This window comes from Labrus bergylta, chromosome 18 (assembly GCF_963930695.1).
Source record: "Labrus bergylta chromosome 18, fLabBer1.1, whole genome shotgun sequence".
Lineage (NCBI taxonomy): Eukaryota > Metazoa > Chordata > Actinopteri > Labriformes > Labridae > Labrus > Labrus bergylta.
The window spans coordinates 9,117,362-9,139,087 of NC_089212.1; the positions used below are offsets into that span (position 1 = coordinate 9,117,362).

General features: G+C 44.9%; 2 protein-coding genes across 4 annotated transcripts in view; both read left to right on the forward strand.

Annotated features, from left to right (window-relative positions):
• Positions 1–136: 136 nt before the first annotated feature.
• Positions 137–17,281, forward strand: traf3 (TNF receptor-associated factor 3). 3 transcript variants are annotated; one of them, XM_029281151.2, is made up of 14 exons: positions 137–451; positions 6,551–6,713; positions 7,017–7,170; positions 7,481–7,532; positions 7,628–7,732; positions 7,971–8,135; positions 11,263–11,343; positions 11,469–11,543; positions 11,846–11,938; positions 12,570–12,710; positions 13,261–13,435; positions 13,575–13,918; positions 14,267–14,458; positions 15,482–17,281. In XM_029281151.2, exons 2-14 carry the CDS (start codon positions 6,554–6,556, stop codon positions 15,515–15,517), a joined length of 1,773 nt encoding a protein of 590 aa, XP_029136984.1. In that variant the 5' UTR covers positions 137–451; positions 6,551–6,553; the 3' UTR covers positions 15,518–17,281. The 3 variants fall into 3 exon arrangements, with proteins under 3 accessions (XP_029136984.1, XP_020509381.1, XP_020509380.1); XM_020653724.3 differs by having other exon boundaries at positions 139–451; positions 7,005–7,170; XM_020653725.3 differs by lacking the exon at positions 11,263–11,343 and having other exon boundaries at positions 7,005–7,170.
• A 794-nt stretch (positions 17,282–18,075) lies between these two features.
• The window catches only part of mipol1 (mirror-image polydactyly 1), a 34,381-nt gene continuing 30,730 nt past the window's right edge, over positions 18,076–21,726 (forward strand). Inside the window, exon 1 of the mRNA XM_065966493.1 lies at positions 18,076–18,247. The gene's annotated coding sequence lies outside the window, so the exon portion shown is untranslated. The remainder of the gene's footprint in view (positions 18,248–21,726) is intronic.

Below are 21,726 nucleotides of genomic sequence, written 5' to 3' on the forward strand. Positions count from 1 at the left end.
ATACCAACAACTTTATTTAACAGACGGAAACATAAAGCTCTCCCTCCGGGCAGCCTGAAGTAAACAGCGCCCCCTGCTGGTGGGCTGGGTCTCCGGGCAGCCTGAGGTAAACAGCGCCCCCTGCTGGTGGGCTGGGTCTCCGGGCAGCTGGGGGATTTCCTGGGCGGAAGCAGCGGAGGGGGTTTCCAGTGTGATCAGCCTAGTCCTCTCCGCTGGATCTGTGAACTGGATCCCAGAGACTCTCCCTCACAGAGCGGACCGACTGAACCCCGAACCCGAACCCCGAACACGAACCCGGACCATGACGAGTCCGCCTGAAGCCTGGAGGCTCCGAGGCAGCGGGAGCGGCAGGTCGACGGTTTGAATCCGGGAGAGAGTCCGCCGAGCCGAGGAGCTGCTGAGCCGAGCCGAGCCGAGCTGAGCCGAGCTGTGGCCTGCGGAGGAGATTCATGTGAGTCCCGCAGAGACTAGAACCTCAGCAGAACCTCAGTAGAACCCTTAGAGAACCCACAGATGCTAACAGAACATGTTAGCTGTTTGTATTAGCCTATAATCGAGGGAAGAACTACAGATGCTACAGCTAGCTCTGTGTGTGTGCGCGCGCGTGCGCGTGTGTATGTGTGTGTGTATGTGTTTAAACTAAAATAATCTTTATTGAACAAACAATAGACAAACAAGAAGCTAAAGAAGCTAACAGTGTTAGCACGAGCTGAGTGTGTTTACAGATTCACAGACAGAATAAATCGAGCCAAAGATCAATTAATGATCAATAATCGATCAATAACTAGAAGAGCAGCTAACGTTTAATCTCACAAAGGATACAAAAACTACAGTCAGACCTAAATAATCAAACTCAGAGTGAATTTAAACCGTAAAGATCCGCTTTATATGTCCTTATATAAGGAGCAATTATTCATTCAAGAGTGATCAGAAAACAAACGTTTTATTTCATCTTTCTGAATATTTGATGATTCTCACTGTTATAATCGTATTTATGGTTTGATATTCACTGACAGGGAGATGTTGTTATTGTATTTATTAAAGCCTTTCTTTGTGTTAGACTCATCATGTAGAGCTGTGAGATGACATCAGCACCCCGAGTTCTCTCTGTTTGTATATAAGGATATCAAAGTAAATGAAAGGTCCAGTCAGTGAGATGTGTAGTGAGTGAAATGATAAAGTGACCTTACTATATGATCAGACATTAAGGAAACATGATATGTTGAAGTGCTGGCTTCTCTGACAACAATGCAGCAGCCAGTATGTCCTCCTTCTAACTTTAGATTCTGGTCCTGAATGCTCTGGATTTGTTTGGACCAGAGAAGGTAGGCGGTTTTAAGGCACCCCTACATGGCCGTTTTGGACGCCCCTCGGTTTGCCAGATATGAGAGTAGTTATCAGGTCAAATCAACAGGTGTTGCAGTGATGGAAGCGGGCAAGAGAAGTGGTTCAGATAGAACCTTGTGTTAAAGCTCGTCGTTCTTGCGTTGAAGTTTAAAAATCTTGGGCGCAGTGCTCCGTGATGTCACCTCAGCGCAGTCCAATCGGAGGGAAGATCAGGTGTCAACAAACGATGTCCCTCTTTCCTGAGCTCTAAAGACCTACTGGGACATCGGAGAGAGCTCTAGTTTGTGAAGATGTCGGACAGTTTCGGCGTACCAGGCGTGTTTCCAACAGCAGCCGAAATGTGTGAAGCGCTCGTTATAGAACTGCAGCTCCTAGACGAGCCAAGACTCTCCCACATCCTGTCATGTTCTGAGGATTTCATGAAGCCACGCCCTCTTCTTCTTCTTCACTGCTCGTCTCCTCTGCAGGAGAGAGGTCAGAGCTTTCTACTGAAGAGTGGACAGAAACAAAAACACTGCACATCCAACAAGCTACTTTTCCAGACTATCGTTTCTGTCCCCTAGCAACGTGCGCCCACCGCGTCCTATCAGAAAGTCCCTTTACAGTCTGAACGTCGTCATGGAGATGATCTGTGGACACTTCTTACAGTTCAGTTGTGAACGTCTTCAAAGCGAGACTGTGTGAGCTGAGAAGCTTTAAAGTGACCAATGATTGTTCTTCATCGCTGACGTCAGTCCAATATCGACGTGTAAACTGCATCTGACCCGATATCAGACCGGATCCATCACATCTCTATTATAATAACAAATGACCAAATACTGGTACCATGGTATCAAATGGGTATCGATATCAGAACCGGCTGTACACATGGACAATCTTCTTGCTGTAACAGGGCCGCAGGCAGGCGTTTAAAAGATATGAAACTCTTTTAGCTTCCTGACTACAGCTTTAGATTGAGACAACATGAAATCGTGGATGTTAGTTCTGAAGAACCCTGACAACCCTCTCTCTCTCTCTCTTTCTGCTCTCTCTCTCTCTCCCTCGTCCTGTATGAACTTTGAACGTTTACTTGGAGTGTTCAGATCAATCAGCTGAAGATTTGTTTACTTTTACTTTTCAAAAACTGCAGAAAAACTACATTGGCAGCGTTTCTGCTGACGTTTGTCTTCATTTTTTGATGCCTTCGTCTCTCTCCTGCACACCGCTCTCAGCAAATTTATTTTTAAATCTATTTCTTTAGAACATTTTGATGAGCTGCTCCATGTCTCCCCTGTTCTGATGGACGGCGTGCACGAGTTGCAGAGTTTAATTAAAGCATGTTATTTGTGCAGGATGTCTAACCCGACATGAGCAATGTTTTTATATCAACTTGAATCTTTTCAAAGTTCAAATTCTCGTATTTTAAGAAACATTAAAGCCGACAGGCAATTTATAAAACCAGGAGGACGAAGCTGTCGTCATGGTTCATTTTCTGTCCTCGACACGTTCATCAACGAAACACAAAGATGTTCAGCTTCTCATTAACGTCGCTCCTCTGCTGCTCTCTCTTTCCCCTCTCTCTAGCTCGCTGGACCAGCCCTGGTTGAGCTCTCTCTCTCTTTTGCAGCCTGAGTTTTATTTTAAGGTTCTGTTTAAAACACTATCAGACATCCAATGAACGGAGGTCATCTCGTTTTAAACTCTAACCACCTCGTGTCTGATTGGAGGATGGTATTTTGAACAGTCCAATCAGGACTCAGGACGACTCTGTGCAGTGTTTGAAACGAGACGACTGAGCAGTAAGTCGACCAACAGAAACTCGCTGAGCTTCATTCTTAATCACAGAAAAATTATTTGAGTCATTTGAGACTAAAACAGAAAATCTCTGTCAGTGAACGCAGCACAGGCGACGCAGAGAACGCACAGGTGTGTTTCTGTGGCTGATGATGTGTTAAGGGTCTCCTCAGAGAGCGCAGTTACTTTCAGATCACATCAAACCACAACCTGTGTGAACTATGGATCTACAGGAGGGACAAAAAGATGATGTGGTTACATGTCCAAGAGTTAAGTTTCACTTCAGTTTGTTACCCTCCTCCTCCTCCCCTGGGAGATCAATACAGGTGATCTGATCTCAGAACGGAAACAGACTCACAACGAAACTTTAGCAGAAACACAATCAGAAGTCAGACGTTTGACTGGAAGACGTGAAGGGTGAAGATGTATCGGATAGCTCGGGTTTTTAAACGATCTGTTATTTCAATGATCTGTGGAATGATGAAGTTCCAAAACTTTTAATAAACTACTTGTCCTTAGACGTCTTCAGTCGTTCTCTGTCGTCCTCTGTCATCCTCTGTCATCCTCTGACGTCCTCTGTCATCCTCAGCAGTCCTCTGTCATCCACTGTCATCCTCAGCCGTCCTCATTCGTCCTCATTCATCCTCTGTCGTCCTCATTCGTCTTCATTAGTCCTCTGTCGTCCTCATTTATCCTCTGTCGCCCTCAGACGTCCTTAGTAGTCCTCTGTCATCCTCAGATGCCCTCTGTCCCCTCAGTCGTCCTCAGTCGTCCTCAGACGTCCTCTGTCACCCTCAGTCTTCCTCAGTCCTCCTCTGTTGTCCTCAGTCTTCCTCAGTCGTCCTCTGTCGTCCTCAGATGTCTTCTGTCGTCCTCAGTCGTCCTCAGACGTCTTCTGTCATCCTCATTTGTCCTGTCAACCTCAGTCGTCCTCTGTCATCCTCAGATGTCCTATGTCGTCCTCATTCGTCCACTGTCATCCTCAGACGTCCTCAGTCATCCTCAGTCGTCCTGTCACCCTCAGTCGTCCTTAGTCTTCCTCAGTCCTCTTCTGTTGTCTTCAGTCTTCCTCAGTCGTCCTCTGTCGTCCTCAGTCGTCCTCTGTCGTCCTCAGAGGTCCTCATTCATCCTCAGTCGCCCTCTGTCATCCTCATTCATCCGCAGACGTCCTCATTCGCCTTCAGACGTCCTCTGTCGTCCTCAGACGTCCTCTGTCGTCCTCAGTCGTCCTCTGTCGTCCTCAGAGGTCCTCATTCATCCTCAGTCGCCCTCTGTCATCCTCATTCATCCGCAGACGTCCTCATTCGCCTTCAGACGTCCTCTGTCGTCCTCAGTCGTGGAGTGAGAAGTTGCACAGTTAGCAGCAGCTAATTGTAGCTTCGAGTCTTTATTTCTTTTATTTTTGTGTTTTTATTTTTGTGTTTGTGTTTAATTTTTATTCTCATTTAAGAAGAACTTAGGGCGCACTCGACCCAGCCGTCCTGTACCATAATTAAGCATGATTACCCCTGCCTCCTTCATCAGTGAGTACGGTTACCTTTTGTACATAACGTGATCATGAAGCGTGTTCACAACTCTGACTTTTAGGTGGACTTGATAAAAATAAGATCAAATAAAATAAAAGGGTCGAGTCCGCTTCTGCACATCAGAGAACATCACAGAGAACATGACAGCTGCTTTACTGACTTTGTGTCTTATTTTGAGTCATGTTGAGATACAGCCAGAACAGATTTCTCCATAATGAAGGCTGTCCACATTGTGTTCCCGTGTACACACCTCTTCCAATCGTGCCAGGGCCGAGGAAGTGTACGGAGCTTGAGCACGGATCGGAGCTTGAGCACTACTCAAATGAACTGGACGTTAGGGCTGAAGCGCGCTCTGGCACGGCCCAAATTGCCTAGTGTGTGTGTGTGTGTGTGTGTGTGTGTGTGTGTGTGTGTGTGTGTGTGTGTGTGTGTGTGTGTGTGTGTGTGTGTGTGTGTGTGTGTGTGTGTGTGTGTGTGTGTGTGTGTGTGTGTGTGTGTGTGTGTGTGTGTGTGTGTGTGTATGTGTGTATCAGCTGGTGTGACTTAGAGGAAACCCCCCTCTGCTGCAGTGAGCTGAAACAGTTTCTGTTTCTGTGAAGCGTTCACACACGGCCGCTCTGACAGCTCAGTCAGGATTTCAGAGTCAGAGTGAGACCTCGTCTCATTTCAAAACCTCTCAGACTCTTAAGGTCAAAGGTCATCACACAGGTGTTTTCCTGAGTGACATATGACAGCAACACTCTCACAAGGAACAGAGTTTTCTCCTCCTGGTTGCCATGGCGACCAGGTTAAACTCTGCGTCTTTAATGTTTTTGTGTTTCTAAAACAAAATTGAACTTGATTTTGAATTATTATAACCTACATGTTGTCCTCAAACTCTCTGTTACCATGGCAATAAGACTAGAAGTCTCACCCACCCTACATCAGGTCATTTATTGTCTTCACTCTTGCACGCTGTCTAAAAAACAGCTTTGACATGTTTGAGCCGTTTAGACGGCGCTGAACATTTGAAGGTTATATTAAAGCGTTGGTGTGTTTAGATTTCAGACTTTAAAAAACAGATCGTTAAGAAACATGTGATTTTAGAAGACTAAAGTTTCAACATTTCGTCTTTGTTAAGAATAAATCAGCTGGAGTTTTTTACTTCAAGTTTGGTCAGAAATCAGAGTCCGTCCTTTAGTCTGTGATGAGGTCACACACAGTAAGTGGTGTGTCCGTGTGTGTGTGTGTGTGTGTGTGTTAATGATGCAGACTCTGGAAAAGCCCCTAGCATCCCCACAGCTGAGCCCTGACAGGAAGTGATTTTGTTTTTTGTCCGTGTTTGTATCAGATGTTTGCGTGTGTCTGTGTGTGTAGGTATGTGTGTGTGTGTGTATCAGCTGTGTGTGTGTGTGTGTGTGTGTGTGTGTGTGTGTGTGTGTGTGTGTGTGTGTGTGTGTGTGTGTGTGTGTGTGTGTGTGTGTGTGTGTGTGTGTGTGTGTGTGTGTGTGTGTGTGTGTGTGTGTGTGTGTGTGTGTGTGTGTGTGTGTGTGTGTGTGAGCTGTTCTGGAGAGGTCCAGAATCCCAGGAGGCGCTCCTGCTCTCGGTGCTTCAAAGACCCGACTAAACGAGAAAACATGAAAAGGTCACTTTTAGTAAGCGGGAGTTTTCTGCCTCATGATTGATTGATTCCAGAGTGAAGACCAAGCAAAATGAAACTGAAAATCCTCGGAAAAATCACACACAGGATACTAAAGCTCAACTTCAACATAATGTTTAACATACCTGGGGAGGGGATCAGTCCTAGGCCACCCCCCTCTGCTCCACTGAGCATGTGCAGACAGGGTTCAGAGATTTTATCACTTTTATCAATATTTATTCATTTGTTTCTACATTATTGTCATCCACATTTCGTCCCCCCTCAGGTCATGTCAGCAGGGAGGAGTGCTGACGGGAGGGAGGTGCAGATTCCCCTCCAGCAGGTGGCACCCTCCATGGCCACGCCCCTCTCGGTGGTCCCACCCATCCCACCGCCCTCTCATCGGCCAGTCAATCCCTGGCCTCCCAACGACCCCAACAGTTCACAAGGTACACACACACCTATCACACCTCACCAGCAAACCCTGATCTGTGATTGGCTTAGATTTGTACTAGTTAATTAGCTAAAGGACCAATCAGCTCCCTCCTTAGCTGCAAGTTTAATTTAGAGCTGAAGTTCCTTTAATGTCCACTAGATGCTGCTCTCTCAGACTCTGACTTCAAACACAGTAAGGATGAATAAACTCAGGTATACGCTCACCCTCTCTCTTTCGCTCTCTCCCTCTCCTCTATCCCTCTCTCTCACCCTATTTCTCTTTCCCACTCTCTCTCTCTGTTCAGGTGTTCCTGCAGGTTTTCTGCCTCTTCATGGAGGATTCAGAGATCACTTTATAGAAACTCCAGAAGCTAAATACTGCTGCGAGGCCTGCAGGCTGGTCCTGTGTCAGCCGCGCCAGACTGAGTGTGGACACCGCTTCTGTCAGAGCTGCATCAACGACATCCTCAGGTGAGACATCCACAGAGACAGAGAGAGACAGGTAGATGGGAAGTGGTCCCAGATGTTTGCTAAAGGTCATTGTGCTCTGGTGTCCTCAGTGCACAATCCTCAGTGTGATCACCTCTGTACAGGTGATCACACTTTGTCCTCCTGTGTGACTTGATCAACGTAATGGAAACACAGTTACATAAATAACTGTGCTATGACACATTTAGAATATTTACCTGTGATGTTACAACAGGTGTAAGTGCCTCAGGTCGTGAGGTAAAGTGGTGTGTTCATCCTCAGGTGTATCAGTAACTCTTCTCTCCTCCTTCAGTCATTCAAACCCGGTGTGCCCAGCTGACATGGAGCCTCTGTTCAAAGACAAGGTGGGCAGGAAATGACATCACAACAGAGACGATGACGTCATTGATTATTGGTGGATAATTGGTTACCTATTAAAGCTCTGGTGTTCGTGTTTCAGATCTTTAGAGACGTTTGCTGTCATCGGGAGATCATGGCGCTGAAGGTTTTCTGTCGCAGTGAAGCTAACGGCTGTCAGGAGCAGATGAGTCTGCAACAGATACCTGTGAGAGCATCATCATTATACACTGTTACCACAGCAACAGAGAATCCTGCTGTCTGATTGGCTGTAAAAAGTCCTGTATAATGTTACATTTTAAACTGAGTTAAAGTTTAATCACTGGTTAGAACAATAAAGGAAAAACAGGTTTAAAGTTATAAATATCCCCCAGGTGTGATTCTATTGCAGCGCCTCAGCCGTCCTGTGTGTCTCACCTGTGCGTGTCTCACCTGTCTGTCTGCAGGACCACCTGAATGTGTGTCCGTTCTTCGAGGTGCCCTGTCCGTTGGGTAAATGTAAGGAGCGAATGATGAGGAAAGAGATTCCTGACCACCTGAACTGGAAGTGTAAACACAGAGAGACCGGCTGTGAGTTCTGCTTGACCAAGATGCCTCTGACTGACCTGCAGGTGAGTGATGACATCGCTTCTGACTGAACTTCAGGGGACAGGGACAGGTTTCAGAGTTTAGGGACTAGATGAGGATGCGGATCCGATATAGGTCATAGATTAGAATGCAGTATTCCAGGGATGGGTTGCAGAGGTTTAGGGATCAGTTGCAGTTGTCAGGGACTAGTTGCAGAGAACTGGGGAGGACTTGAGTGGTGTTAAAATAACATCTCGATGTTTTTATCTTTTTTTTTTTTTATTAACTTTTATTTAACCAGATAAAGAAACCCATTGAGATCAGGATCTCTTTGACAAGGGTGACCTGGCCAAGAGGTCAGCAGCACATGTCATAAGAACAGTTACAATGAAGTGACAGTACAGATTAACAACAAAGTGTTTTCAATAAAAAAAGAAAGTGAGGGAGCTGTGACACAACAATAAAACAACAATTTAAGATTTTAAAAACACAGACACTGTTCAATGGTCTCACACTGTCTGTCCCTCATGATAGAACAGAAAGCTCCAAGTGGAATAAGTTCAGGGAGTTTTAATTCAGTCTGTAGAGTATTTCATGCCGAGGGGGCAGCAAAGCTGAAAGCTCTTTTTCCTGATTCAGTCCTTACCCAAGGAACAGATAGAACAAGTGTAGTACAAGAACGCAGGGCATAGCGACTGCTTGTTCTCTGCAATAAAGCACACAAATATAAAGGAATCAAGCCTAAAAGAGCCTTATAAATTAGGGTCAGTGTGCGTATCTGCGTGCACTCAAAGAAGGCAAGTTCGATTTCAAATACAATTCACAATGGTGGGTGAGACGACTACAGCCAGTGACAAATCTCAGTGCCGAATGAAAAATAGTGTCCAAGGACTTGAGGCAGTTGGATGACGCACTCAAATAAAGCAGGTCCCCATAATCAAGAATGGCCAAGAAGGTCGCTGTCACTAATTTCTTTCTGACCCTGAGAGAGAGGCAGATTCTATTTCTAAAAAAGAACCCAAGCTTCATGCAAAGTTTAGTGACCAGATTATTGATATGAGCTTTAAATGAAAGCTCCTGATCTAGGATAAAACTCAAGTACTTGTAGTTTAAAACCTGCTCTATAGGTTTTCCTTTAGATGTTACAGTATTTGTAATGTTCTGTGGTAGCACCTTTGTATGAGGGAAAACCATGAGCTTGGTTTTATCTGTGTTTAAAACCAATTTAAGATCATATAAACTAGACTGGATAACATTAAAAGCAGCTTGTAAAAACTCAAAAGCCTGGGTGAGTGAGTGAGTGTCGTCTGCATAAAAATGATACATTGCATTTGACAAGTTATTACAGAGATTGTTTATATAGATTGAAAATAAAATGGGTCCCAGCACTGAACCTTGGGGCACCCCTTTTAGTAATGTCCAGAAAGCAAGAGGTAGTTTCAGCCACCTGAACACATTGTGTTCTGTTGGATAGATAGTTGGCAAACCAGGCAGCTGCATGTTTAGATAAGCCAGTGTGATGTAAGGCTTGAATCAGCAGGTTGTGGTCTACTGTGTCAAATGCTTTTGAAAGATCAATAAAAAGAGCGACACAATATTTTTTGCTGTCCAGAGCTTCAATTAAAACATTTAGGACCTTCAGCCCAGCTGTAACAGTGCTGTGCTGTTTTCTAAAGCCAGATTGGAGAGGAGATAAAATATTATTTGATTCTAAAAATTCCTTTAGTTGATCACTGATGATCCTCTCAAACAATTTAGCTAAAATACACACTTTTGAAATTGGTCTATAGTTATTTACATTTGTGGGTTCACCCCCTTTTAACAGGGGGAAAACAAAGGCCGACTTCCAGATTTTAGGAATTTTGTTGCTGGTAAGACTCAGGTTAAAAATATGTAAGAGAGGCTCAGCAATAAAATCAGCAGCCAACTTTAAGAAAAATGGTTCAATTTTATCAGGTCCTGCTGCTTTACTTGTGTCCAGCCTCTTTAGTGCATTGTTTACCTCAGTGACAGATACAGACGTAAACTCAAACAGGCAAGTGATGGGTCCACTCACAGCCTGCGGAGTCAAGGGTGTGTTAACACTAGCCAGACCAGCATTTGTCAGTTCAGGGTTTAGTGACTCAAACAAGGATCCAGCAGAAATAAAATGATCATTAAAACAATTTAATATGTCTGTCTTATCAGACAGTGTACCAGATTGAGTAATTAAAGAACTTGGTAAGTCATTAGTTGTCACATGATTTGAAGAAGATTATATGACTTGCCAAATTTTTTTAGGGTCATTTATATTTTTTATGGATTCATTTAAGTAGAAGTCAGACTTAGCACTCTTAATAAGGGAAGTACATTTATTTCTAAGCTGGCGAAAGCTGAGCCAGTCTACCTCTGTCTTTGTTTTCCGAGCCCTGGCCCAAGCAATGTCTTTCTCTTTGAGGAGGTTTCCAATATCAGAGGAAAACCAGGGATTTTTTTCGGCCCCTTTACCCTAAATTTTCGAAAAGGAGCATGTTTATTGACAATATGTCGGAATTCATCATAAGGTATTCCAGAGCCAGCTCTACATCATCAAATAGAGCAATTCTACTCCACTCAAAGGCAGCTAAATCGTGTGTTAAAGCTGAGATGCAAAAGTTTTTAACATCTCTTTTGCATATAATATTGGGCTTTGACTTTGGAAGCTTGGAGTTTCTTGTAGCTGCAATGGTACAATGATCACTCAGGTCATTTGCAAACACACCTGTATCCGTGTACTTGTGGGGAGCGTTTGTTAAGATAAGGTCAAGTAAGGAAGATTTTGATGGGTTTTTAGTATTGGGCCGAGTTGAGGAACTGATCAATTGAGTTAAATTTAGTGAGTCACAGATAACTTTTAGATTATCAGACGAGGCAGTCAACCAGTCAAGATTTAAATCACCAACCAAAAGAAGCTCACTGGAATTAAACCCAGTCACGCAAGATGCAAGAGAGGTTAGGGCTTCAGGGGAGGCAGAGGGAGGTCTATAACAACCTATAATTGTGAGAGATTGGCCATGGGAGAATTCAAGCTTCAGGGCAAGGAGTTCAAATTGTTTGGTGATGGAGAGTGAGGATAACAGGGTAACATGAACACTCCTCCACCTTTTCGAGGGCAACAAATAAAAGATCTGATAAAATTGGTCTTTTTTTCAGAAACACAAAGAGACGGTGTGTCCAGCGTTCCCCGTTTCCTGTCCAAACCACTGCTCCTTCTCCTCTCTGCCACGCAGTGAGGTACGATCCGGCCCGTCTTCAGCCGTCCAATTAGATGACTGCTGCTCACTTCACTTCTGTGTCAGTGTTTCACCTGTTGAGCCCCATGTTACCTGTTAGTGTTAAAGACTTCTTTCATGTTTCAGCTCTCCAATCACCAACACGACTGTCCCAAAGCTCAGGTGACCTGTCAGTTCCACCGCTACGGCTGCACCTTCAAGGTAACACCCCTGCTCCTCCTCCTCTTCCTCATGCTCCTCCTCCTCTTCCTTATGCTCCTCCTCCTCATGCTCCTCATGCTCCTCATGCTCCTCATGCTCCACCTCCTGCTCATGCTCCTCCTCCTCGTCCTCCTCATGCTCCTCATTGCCTCCTCCTCCTCTTCCTCCTCCTCCTCCTCATGCTCCTTGTCCTCATCCACCTCATGCTCCTCCTCCTCCTCCTCTTCCTCCTCCTGTGTACAGTATACTGTGTGTGTATGTTGATGTGTTCACTGAACGTTTCGAGCGTTTCTGTGTGTCAGGGTTTGAATCAGGAGATGAGGCAGCACGAGTCCACCTTTGCAGCTGAACACCTGAGAATGATGGCCAACAGGAACTCCACGTTAGAGAAGAAGGTAACCATAGCAACCACATCAGCCCTTTGAGTTTACAATTTTTCAACATCGTAAGAAAGTCTACTAGAACAAACAAACGGACAGAAGCCTTAACTTTCTGTTGCTACAAGAACGAAGACTTTGGCTGTTACTGTTTTATTTTAAATCATAATGATTAATAGTAATTAAGCACCATTAAGCACAAGCGGCGGACAAAAGTGTCCTTTACTCGAGCTGCAAGCTGTCCCGTCCATGTAAACACGGCGCTAACAACAACACAGCCAGCGGGACTCAAGCTTCTCACTCATTGTCGACAGTCATGATTTAGAGAGACATTTACACAGGATAGACTTGATCTCAGATATATTTATGGAGAACATGTTGCACACGCTTCCTTTAAAACTGTATCAAGTCAAATATAATCTCAAATAGTGTGAGGTAACTGTAGGGTTCACCCTGCAGGAGTTCACCTGTGTGTGTGTGTGTGTGTGTGTGTGTGTGTGTGTGTGTGTGTGTGTGTGTGTGTGTGTGTGTGTGTGTGTGTGTGTGTGTGTGTGTGTGTGTGTGTGTGTGTGTGTGTGTGTGTGTGTGTGTGTGTGTGTGTGTGTGTGTGTGTGTGTGTGTGTGTGTGTGTGTGTGTGTGTGTGTCCAGGTGGAGGATGTTAAAGGGGAGCTGTTGGAGAGGTACAAGGTGCTTCCTGCTCTGAACAGTCGTCTGTCCGAGCTGGAGAATCAGAACGACGAGCTGCGAGAGAAGAACCGACAGATGGAGCAGAAACTGGCCACCATGCAGGTACCAACACCAGCTTATCACTGCTCACCTGTGGGGGGGGGGGGTACACGACGGGCTACCACGGGCTACTATGATATGTGTAATCCAATGGAATGACAACATCCACAAAAGAGAGGAGAACAACATACTGACGAACAGAAAACATAATGCTGCCGTTTAATTGCGTGCACGGAGATCGTAGTGTTCGCTTGCAGACACTTTAAACAGTCACTGTATCTAAACGTCATTCTCTTCCCATTGGCTCGAGTTGAAATCTCTGGAGTATATGCTGCCGTGTTCAGACATCAGCTCACTCGGACTTTCTGCGGATAAAATACTAGGTGTCTGGCCGGAGAAACTCCGGGTAAAGTCCACGCGAAAAATGCAGCTGGTTGCGTTCACATATAGCCTAAAGCCTCTCCAGGTAGCCAAATCTCCGGAGTTTTACAGGAGATTTCCGTATGTGTGAAAAGGGTTTATGTCTCCACCTGAGAATCACTGAGGTAACCAATGAAACCAAAGACTGGCCCTGCCCCTAAACCCGACTGGCCAATCGTGTGTCTCCCTGTAGAAACTAATGAGCTCTCACTCTGAGAAGCTGCTGGAGGTGGAGCTGGAGCTCCGGTCTCTGCGTCTGCTCAGAGAGGAGGTGGAGAACCTGCGAGGAACACTTGATAACGTGTGGACCAGGCTCAACGCTCTGGAACAAGGAGGGCGCGGCGGGACAGGATCCACACACACGCTAGGTCAGAACACAAACCCACGAGTGGGGCTGCCACGATACCAGAATATTAATCTGTGATACTATACTGATACCTGTTTGTTACCACGGCAACTTACATGTTAGGCACCTGATGGGTAATCATAAACATTCTCTGCTTGCAGCGTCTCTGGAGACTCAGCTGAAGCGACAGGACGACATGCTGAGTGTACACGAGATCCGATTGGCCGACATGGACCTGCGATTTCAGGTGCTGGAGACAGCGAGCTACAATGGGACTCTGATCTGGAAGATCCGCGACTACAAGAGGCGGAAACAGGAAGCGGTGGCTGCAAAGACTCTGTCGTTGTACTCGCAGCCGTTCTACACGGGATACTTCGGGTACAAGATGTGCGCCCGTGTCTACCTGAACGGGGACGGGATGGGCAAGGGGACACACCTATCACTGTTCTTCGTGGTCATGAGGGGCGAGTACGACGCCCTGCTGCCATGGCCCTTCAAACAGAAGGTACTGACTGGTTTACTGACTGCTAACCAACCTGTTGGTTCTCCATCACATCTCTATTAAAATAAGAAATTACCAAATACTGGTACCATGGTATCAAACAGGTATCGATATCAGAACTGGCTGTAGACATGGACAGGGTGGGGCCATGCCTCCCCAAATCTTCTCGCTGTAACGGGGCCACAGGCAAGCGTTTGAAAGATATGAAACTCTTTTACCCAATCACATCATGGCTTCCTGACTACAGCTTTAGATTGAGACAACATGAAATCGTGGATGTTACAGTTCTGAAGAACCCTGACAACCCTCTCTCTCTCTCTGTCTCTCTCCCTCTCTCTCCCTCCCTCTCAGGTGACTCTGATGCTGATGGACCAGGGTCCGACCAGGAAACACCTGGGTGATGCCTTCAAGCCCGATCCAAACAGCAGCAGCTTCAGACGCCCGGTGGCTGAGATGAACATTGCGTCGGGCTGTCCTCTGTTTGTGTCTCAGAGCGTCCTGGAGACAGGAAGCTACATCAAAGACGACACCATCTTCATCAAGGTGACGACCCGCTACACATGCTGCTCCTTGTCTTCTCATGTAGATCCCATAATATTCATTTAGAAGAAAAACATCATGTACGGGAGAAACACCCAGACCTGCAGAACTCAGAGATCTGAGTTTACAAAGTCCCAGGACTGGTTAGAGAAAACTGGTAAAGACAAGTCTGAGGTCGAGTTTAAGACGTCTGGGACTAGTTGTAGAGATCTGGGGACTAGTTGCTGTGGTTTATGTTAACAAGAACTAGTCGATGAGGTTTAAGGACTAGTTGATGAGGTTTAAGGACTACTCCATGAGGTTTAAGGACTACTCCATGAGGTTTAAGGACTACTCCATGAGGTTTAAGGACTAGTTGATGAGGTTTCGGGATTAGTTGATGAGGTTAAAGGACAAGTTGATGAGGTTAAAGTACAAGTTGATGAGGGTTAAAGTACAAGTTGATGAGGGTTAAAGTACAAGTTGATGAGGGTTAAAGGACTAGTTGATGAGGTTTAAAGACTAGTCGATGAGGTTTAAGGACTAGTTGATGAGGTTTCGGGATTAGTTGATGAGGTTAAAGGACAAGTTGATGAGGGTTAAAGTACAAGTTGATGAGGGTTAAAGTACAAGTTGATGAGGGTTAAAGTACAAGTTGATGAGGGTTAAAGTACAAGTTGATGAGGGTTAAAGTACAAGTTGATGAGGGTTAAAGGACTAGTTGATGAGGTTTAAAGACTAGTCGATGAGGTTTAAGGACTAGTCGATGAGGTTGACGGACTAGTCGATGAGGTTTAAGGACTAGTCGATGAGGTTGAAGGACTAGTTGATGAGGTTTAAGGACTAGTCGATGAGGTTGAAGGACTAGTTGATGAGGTTTAAGGACTAGTCAATGAGGTTGAAGGACTAGTTGATGAGGTTGAAGGGACTAGTCGATGAGGTTTAAGGACGAGTTGATGAGGGTAGCAGATATGTTGCCGAGGTCTTTTTTGTCAATAAAGTCATTCGTTTTTTTTTGCTTTTTTTTGTGATTGGTTTGGTCTGCAGGTTACCGTGGATACCTCTGATCTTCCTGAGCCATGATGTTGTGACCCCTCTGACCTTTGACCCGGCTGGTCTGAGATCAGCTGACCTGTCCACACCCAGCAGAGCAAAGGATGATGGGAAGGATCAGAGACGATGGAGGAGGCTCGTCCATCAGAGCGACACAGACAGAAGAGAAGAAGAGTCAGACAGGAAGCAGCCAATTAGAGTGGACTTAATAGAGACCGGAGGGCGGGGCCTCTTCTGATTGGCTGCTGGACAACAGAGAAGTTTGTGTGTGTTTGAATGGATCAGTGGTACCATGACATCACCATGGTGATATCACTCAGAGCCAACATGGCTGCCGCAGCAGGACGTTGTTGCTGCTCATTACTGATGCTGTGCATCAAGCTTTACTTCCTGTTTATTACCTGTTTACCAAGGCATGCTGGGATATTGATTTCAGCCACAGAGGAGCTCAGAACACTGCGAAGACCAGGACAGACCACAGAAACCAGGTAACACCACAGGAACCAGGACAGACCACAGGAACCAGAACAGACCCCAGGAACTGTATAGACCCAGAGTATAAAGAGACCCAGAGAAAATGCATTTAATCATCAAACTACATCCAGTTCAAACTATTTATTCTGAAGAACTTTGTTTGTCATTTGTGATGGATTCATTCCTCTCCTACACACCTGTCTCATCAAACTTTGGTACTTTTTGATGCAATCGATCATCAAAATATCATATTTAAAACACATGATATTTAGAAGTGTCAAACTAGCAAACACTTACACACAAACCAAAAACTATTATTCAGCTGAATGTTTCCAAACATAATAAAGGCTCCCACCAGTTTACATGATAACGGAAACCAGTTGAGTTCCAGTAATAGTTCCCAGTATGTCCCATTTAAGGTTCCCATTATGCATCCTTAAAGGTTCCCAGTATGTCCCATTAAAGGATCCATGTTTGTCCCAGTGAAGGTTCCCAGTATGTACCAGTAAAGGTACCCTGTTTGTGCCAGTGAAGGTTCCCAGTAAGTCCCAATAAAAAGTTCCAGTATGTCCCATTTAAGATTCCCAGTATGTCTCAGTAAAGGTTCCCAGAATGTCCCATCAAAGGTTCCCAGTATGTCTCAGTAAAGGTTCCCAGAATGTCCCATCAAAGGTTCCCAGTGTGTCTCAGTAAAGGTTCCCAGAATGTCCCATCAAAGGTTCCCAGTATGTCCCAGTGAAGGTTCCCAGAATGTCCCAGTACAGGTTCACAGAATGTCCCATTAAAGGTTCACAGAATGTCCCTGTACAGGTTCACAGAATGTCCCAGTACAGGTTCACAGAATGTACCAGTACAGGTTCACAGAATGTCCCATTAAAGGTTCACAGAATGTCCCAGTAAAGGTTCCCGACACGTCTCAGTATTGGTTTCCAGTATGTCCTATTTAAGGTTCCCAGTATGTCCCAGTATTGGTTCCCAATGCGTTCCAGTATATGTCCCATTTAAAGGTTTCCAGTATCTCCCATTTGTCTTGTGCAGTCCAAGTATCCTAGTATTTCCCATTAAAGATTCCCAGTATGTCCCAGTATTGGTTCCTAATATGTCCCAGTACAGGTTCCCAGTATGCATCATTAAAGGTTCCCAATACGTCCTAGTATTGGTTTCCAGTCAAGGTTCCTAGTGTGTCCCAGTATTGGTTCCCAGTATGGTTTGCCTGTGGGAGTTCCTCTGAGGTCTGACAGATTTCACTGACTCATCGTTTCATTTGCACAGTTTGAATGTTTGTTAATGTGTGAAAATAAAAATGTAACAAAACACAAACGTTTCTTTCTTCGTAATTTTCCCACCGATTGAAGACGAGTGAACGTCAGAACTGAAGAACGTTTCTTAAGGTCGCTCTCTGTGATTTGGCGCTTTAAGACGATGTTTGTGATCAATAACTCGAGGGTCGTCATGACCACAACTCTGATGAAAATCCAACGACATTGACATCTGTTTGTTACCACAGCAACACATAGAAGTCCGAGACACACATCCACCATCATCTACAGAAAGATTTAGTTTAGATGTCGGAAAAAGAAGGACTGACTAATGTTAAAATAAATCACAATCAGAATCAGATTTATTGGCCAGGTATGCTTACACACACAAGGAATTTAACTTTGGTGAACTGTGCTCTCTTATGTACATGTACAACATTAAATATCAACAATAAACATAATAAGAAAAGACTAAGACTGGAGTCTGCAGTGATACTGCCTGCCCATTTCCTGGCCCGGGACTGGTATAAGTCCTGGATGGGGGGCAGGTCGACACCGATGATTTTTTCTGCAGTCCTTATAGTTCGTTGCAGTCTGTTTCTGTCCAGTTTGGTTGCAGATCCAAACCAGACAGTGATGGAGGTGCAGAGAACAGACTGGATGATGGCGGTGTAAAACATAAATGAGTCATATTTACTGTTTTTCTGAAACTTGTCTATTTAATCAATCTAATGCATTCTTCATCCGTGATATGAACGTTTGAATACAAGAACAAAAAACATTCATGTACAACACTTTGTTAAAACACATAAAATCTAAAACACCCGGTCAGCAGGGGGCAGTGTTCACCAAACACCGAGCTTTAAACCAACGAAGAAGAAAAAGAGAGGCAGCGGTGTTTGTGTTCTTCTCGTCGCTCCAAACTTTCACCAAACTTCAGAAAATACATTTTCTTTAAATTAACGGAACTAAAACAATTCAGCGGGGTTTCCTTCGGGACAGAGCCGGGATTATTCGACGGGAGTCGGTGAGTTTACCGGCGGGTTCGGGTCCGTAGAACCGGAGACGGTTTGTGTGCTGGAGTGTTAGCTAACTGGTGACCGTCTGCAGGGTATTACAGCTAAACCTAAAAGTCCAAATATCCTTCTTTAGATTTTTAATGAGTGTTGTAACCATGACAACCACTGCGGCATTCTGCGGAAGGTCATAAGTTAACACGGTCACCAGATAAACCACAACACCAGCTAACTCATGATGATGATGAGGAGGAGGAGGAGGAGGAGGAGGAGGAGGAGGAGGAGGAGGAGGAGGAGGTGTGTGTGTGTGTGTGTGTGTGTGTGTGTGTGTGTGTGTGTGTGTGTGTGTGTGTGTGTGTGTGTGTGTGTGTGTGTGTGTGTGTGTGTGTGTGTGTGTGTGTGTGTGTGTGTGTGTGTGAGAGACAGTGAAATACCTGAAGATGACTGTTCGCATGAAAGACACTCTTTAATATTAGGGGAAACACACATGACACATATAAAGTCTCTCTCGTATGCGTGCGTGCGTCAGTAAGTCAGGCTGTGTGTAGTGCTTACACACCGAAATACACACACATCCACAAACAGGATCCTATGGACATGCATTAATGGAGAGGTCTCAAAGTGAGGGGCTGCCGACAGCGAGCGCTCCAGAGCAGTTTTGGAGTTTTACTCATGCAACATCATTGATTTATCTTGTGTTGATGCTTTGACAATATAGCGTGTGTGTGTGTGAAAATATGACGACACCTCCTGACTTGGTGCTCTGAGTTTGTATGTAGCTCTCCTTCAGTTTTATTAATCTAACTAACTCTGAGCTGATCAGAGAGTATCCCTGAAACAGACCTGGAACATGAAGTAACATGAACCCCTGGTGATTTCTTCCTGTGTTTTAAAGTTTGCACTTTATATTATCTTTAAAATCCTGCACCTGTTTGTCATCTTTACTGAATTCCCTTTTCTTCAAATAAAATGTCTTTATGATAAAAGTTTGGGGAAAACAGTTGGGACAGTTGCCTTTTTTGACATTCGTGACAGCCGTGACAATTTTGACAGTTGCGTTCTAACAGCTGTGAAAGTTGTGAACGTCATTAGAGCCATGACGGTGGTGAAGGTCGTGGCAGCTGTGACAGTAGTGACAGTCGTGAACATCGTGACAGTCGTGACGTGAACGCCTCTTTCTAATAAAAACAGTCAGAATATCTTTGCTCAGTGTTTCTCTGAACCCCTCTGAGCGTTGAAGTCAGACTCGCAGAGAGAAACAGATCCAGCTTTTCTTCTGGCCGTGCTGCTGCAGCTCAGCTGGTATTTCATCGTTATCCTCCCTCCTGCTCTGTGATTGGCCGGCCTCGTGGATTATCTGGGTCAGTGTGGAGGTCAGTAACACTTTTTGTTTCTCTCTGTTTTTTTCTCAGATGAAATGTTTTTCCTGAAGAGTCGACCTGCAGCTCTGCAGCTCCTCCGACTGTTCTCTTCACACTCTTTACCCACTCTCACTCTGTTCACTAAGGTAACCACACGACCCGGGCTGAGTCCTCACCAGACCTGAACTACAAACTTTAATATAGTCAAACTCAAACAATACCTACACCTCTTTGTTACTCCGGCAACAAGAATAAGAAGAGCTAGACCCTGATATTCTTGTTTTTAATGATCAGAACTTGAACTGCTGCACACTTGGGGACGGAGAGGTTGCTGCTGTTTTTCTCGCTGCAGCTCAATGGTTAAAAATGTGACCCAAGAACTGAAGGTTTTTTTTTTAAAGCTTAACAACCTTCTAACTTCAGACTGTCGACCTGTGAACATGAAACCTTGTATCTGATCAGGACGAAGCTTCTTCTTCTTCTCTTTTAAAACCTCAGACTGCTCCTGTTTGTGTTTTATGAAGTAAACAGATGTAAACTAATAAGAATTGTTTAAAATAATTTAAAATTGTCTTGACAAATGAGAAATCAGTGTCGTATGATAATGTTTGTGTGTGTGTGTGGTTGTGTGGGTGTGTGTAGGATCCGTGTCCTCTGTGTGATGACGCCAAAGAGGAGCTGGAACCGCTCAAACACCGGGTGAGACTTCAAACTCTTCTTCTCTTCAGTTTGACCTCAGCGCCCCCTGCTGGTCGACAGTTTCTCTGTTCTTAACCGTGTTAACGTGTGTGTTTGTGTGTGTGTGTTCAGTTTGTGCTGCAGCAGGTGGACATCACCCTCCCAGAGAACAGCGTGTGGTGGGACAGGTACAGGTACGACATCCCCGTGTTCCACCTGAATGGACGGTTTGTGATGAAGCATCGCGTGGACGCCATCCTGCTGGAAAAACTGCTGACGGACGCAGAGACACAGACGAGATGAGGACGGCTTATTATTTATATCAAATATTTAATCATGAATAAAAAAAATGTGATCATGAAAGTGTCTGCACTGTGTCTTCTTCCTGTGAACCAATCAGAAGAGCCTCAGAGTGTGATGTCACACCTGAAACAGAAAAACACGATGAAAAGAATAAAAAGGTCAAGAGTTCAAATAAAATCGTTTCAGACTTTGACAATGAAATAATAAAAACAAGGTAAATCTTATTATTGTCATTACCTGACTCACCTGAGTCACCTGACACTGTAAGATCATCAATATTTAAGCTGCTGTTGGTTAAGAGCCTCTGGCTGTCAGCCAATCACAGCCCTTTCTGCCTGTGTGACCTGGAAGCACACTGAGCAGGGGTAGAGTGTGCTGGTTGGTTGTCATGGAGACGGTCAGGTGTGCAGTTAGACAGGTGGAAGTGTGTTGATGGCGTCGAGCAGCAGCAGAGCTGAAGACGTTCAGTTTGCTCTGCAGAGGGCAAAGAAGAAGATCAGCAACCTGCAGCGGCAACTCAACGAGTAAGAGAGTGACTCAAAGTGTCTGATGTCTGTCTGGAACCAGTTTAAATATGGTCTGGAACCAGTTTAAATACGGTCTGGAACCAGTTTAAATATGGTCTGGAACCAGTTTAAATACGGTCTGGAACCAGTTTAAATATGGTCTGGAACCAGTTTAAATACGGTCTGAAACCAGTTTAAATACGGTGTGAAACCGGTTTAAACTGGTGTCAGACTGGTCGCAGCACACTGTTAGATCTGAACTGGTCTGGTTTGGGTCTGAACCCGTACTGAACCGATCTGAAGTTGATTATTGACGAGTTGTGACTGTGGTTTCAACGATCAGCTGAGCGTCTCTCACTGAGGAATTCTGGGTAATTAAAGTTGAGTACAGATGAAACATCACATGACCTGCTGGGACCATGTGACCTGTGGGTCATGTGATCAGACGTGTAGGCTGACTGGAGATCAGGAGGATTGAACCTCCTCTAACCTTCTGAGTTTGAATCACTCTGTGTTCTGGTCTGACTGGAAACTGACCAGTTTAACCAGTCAGAAGAGTTTAGTAGAAGACTGAGGTGTGTGTGTGTGTGTGTGTGTGTGTCTGTCTGTGAGTGACACAGTGTGTGTCTGACACAGTGTGTG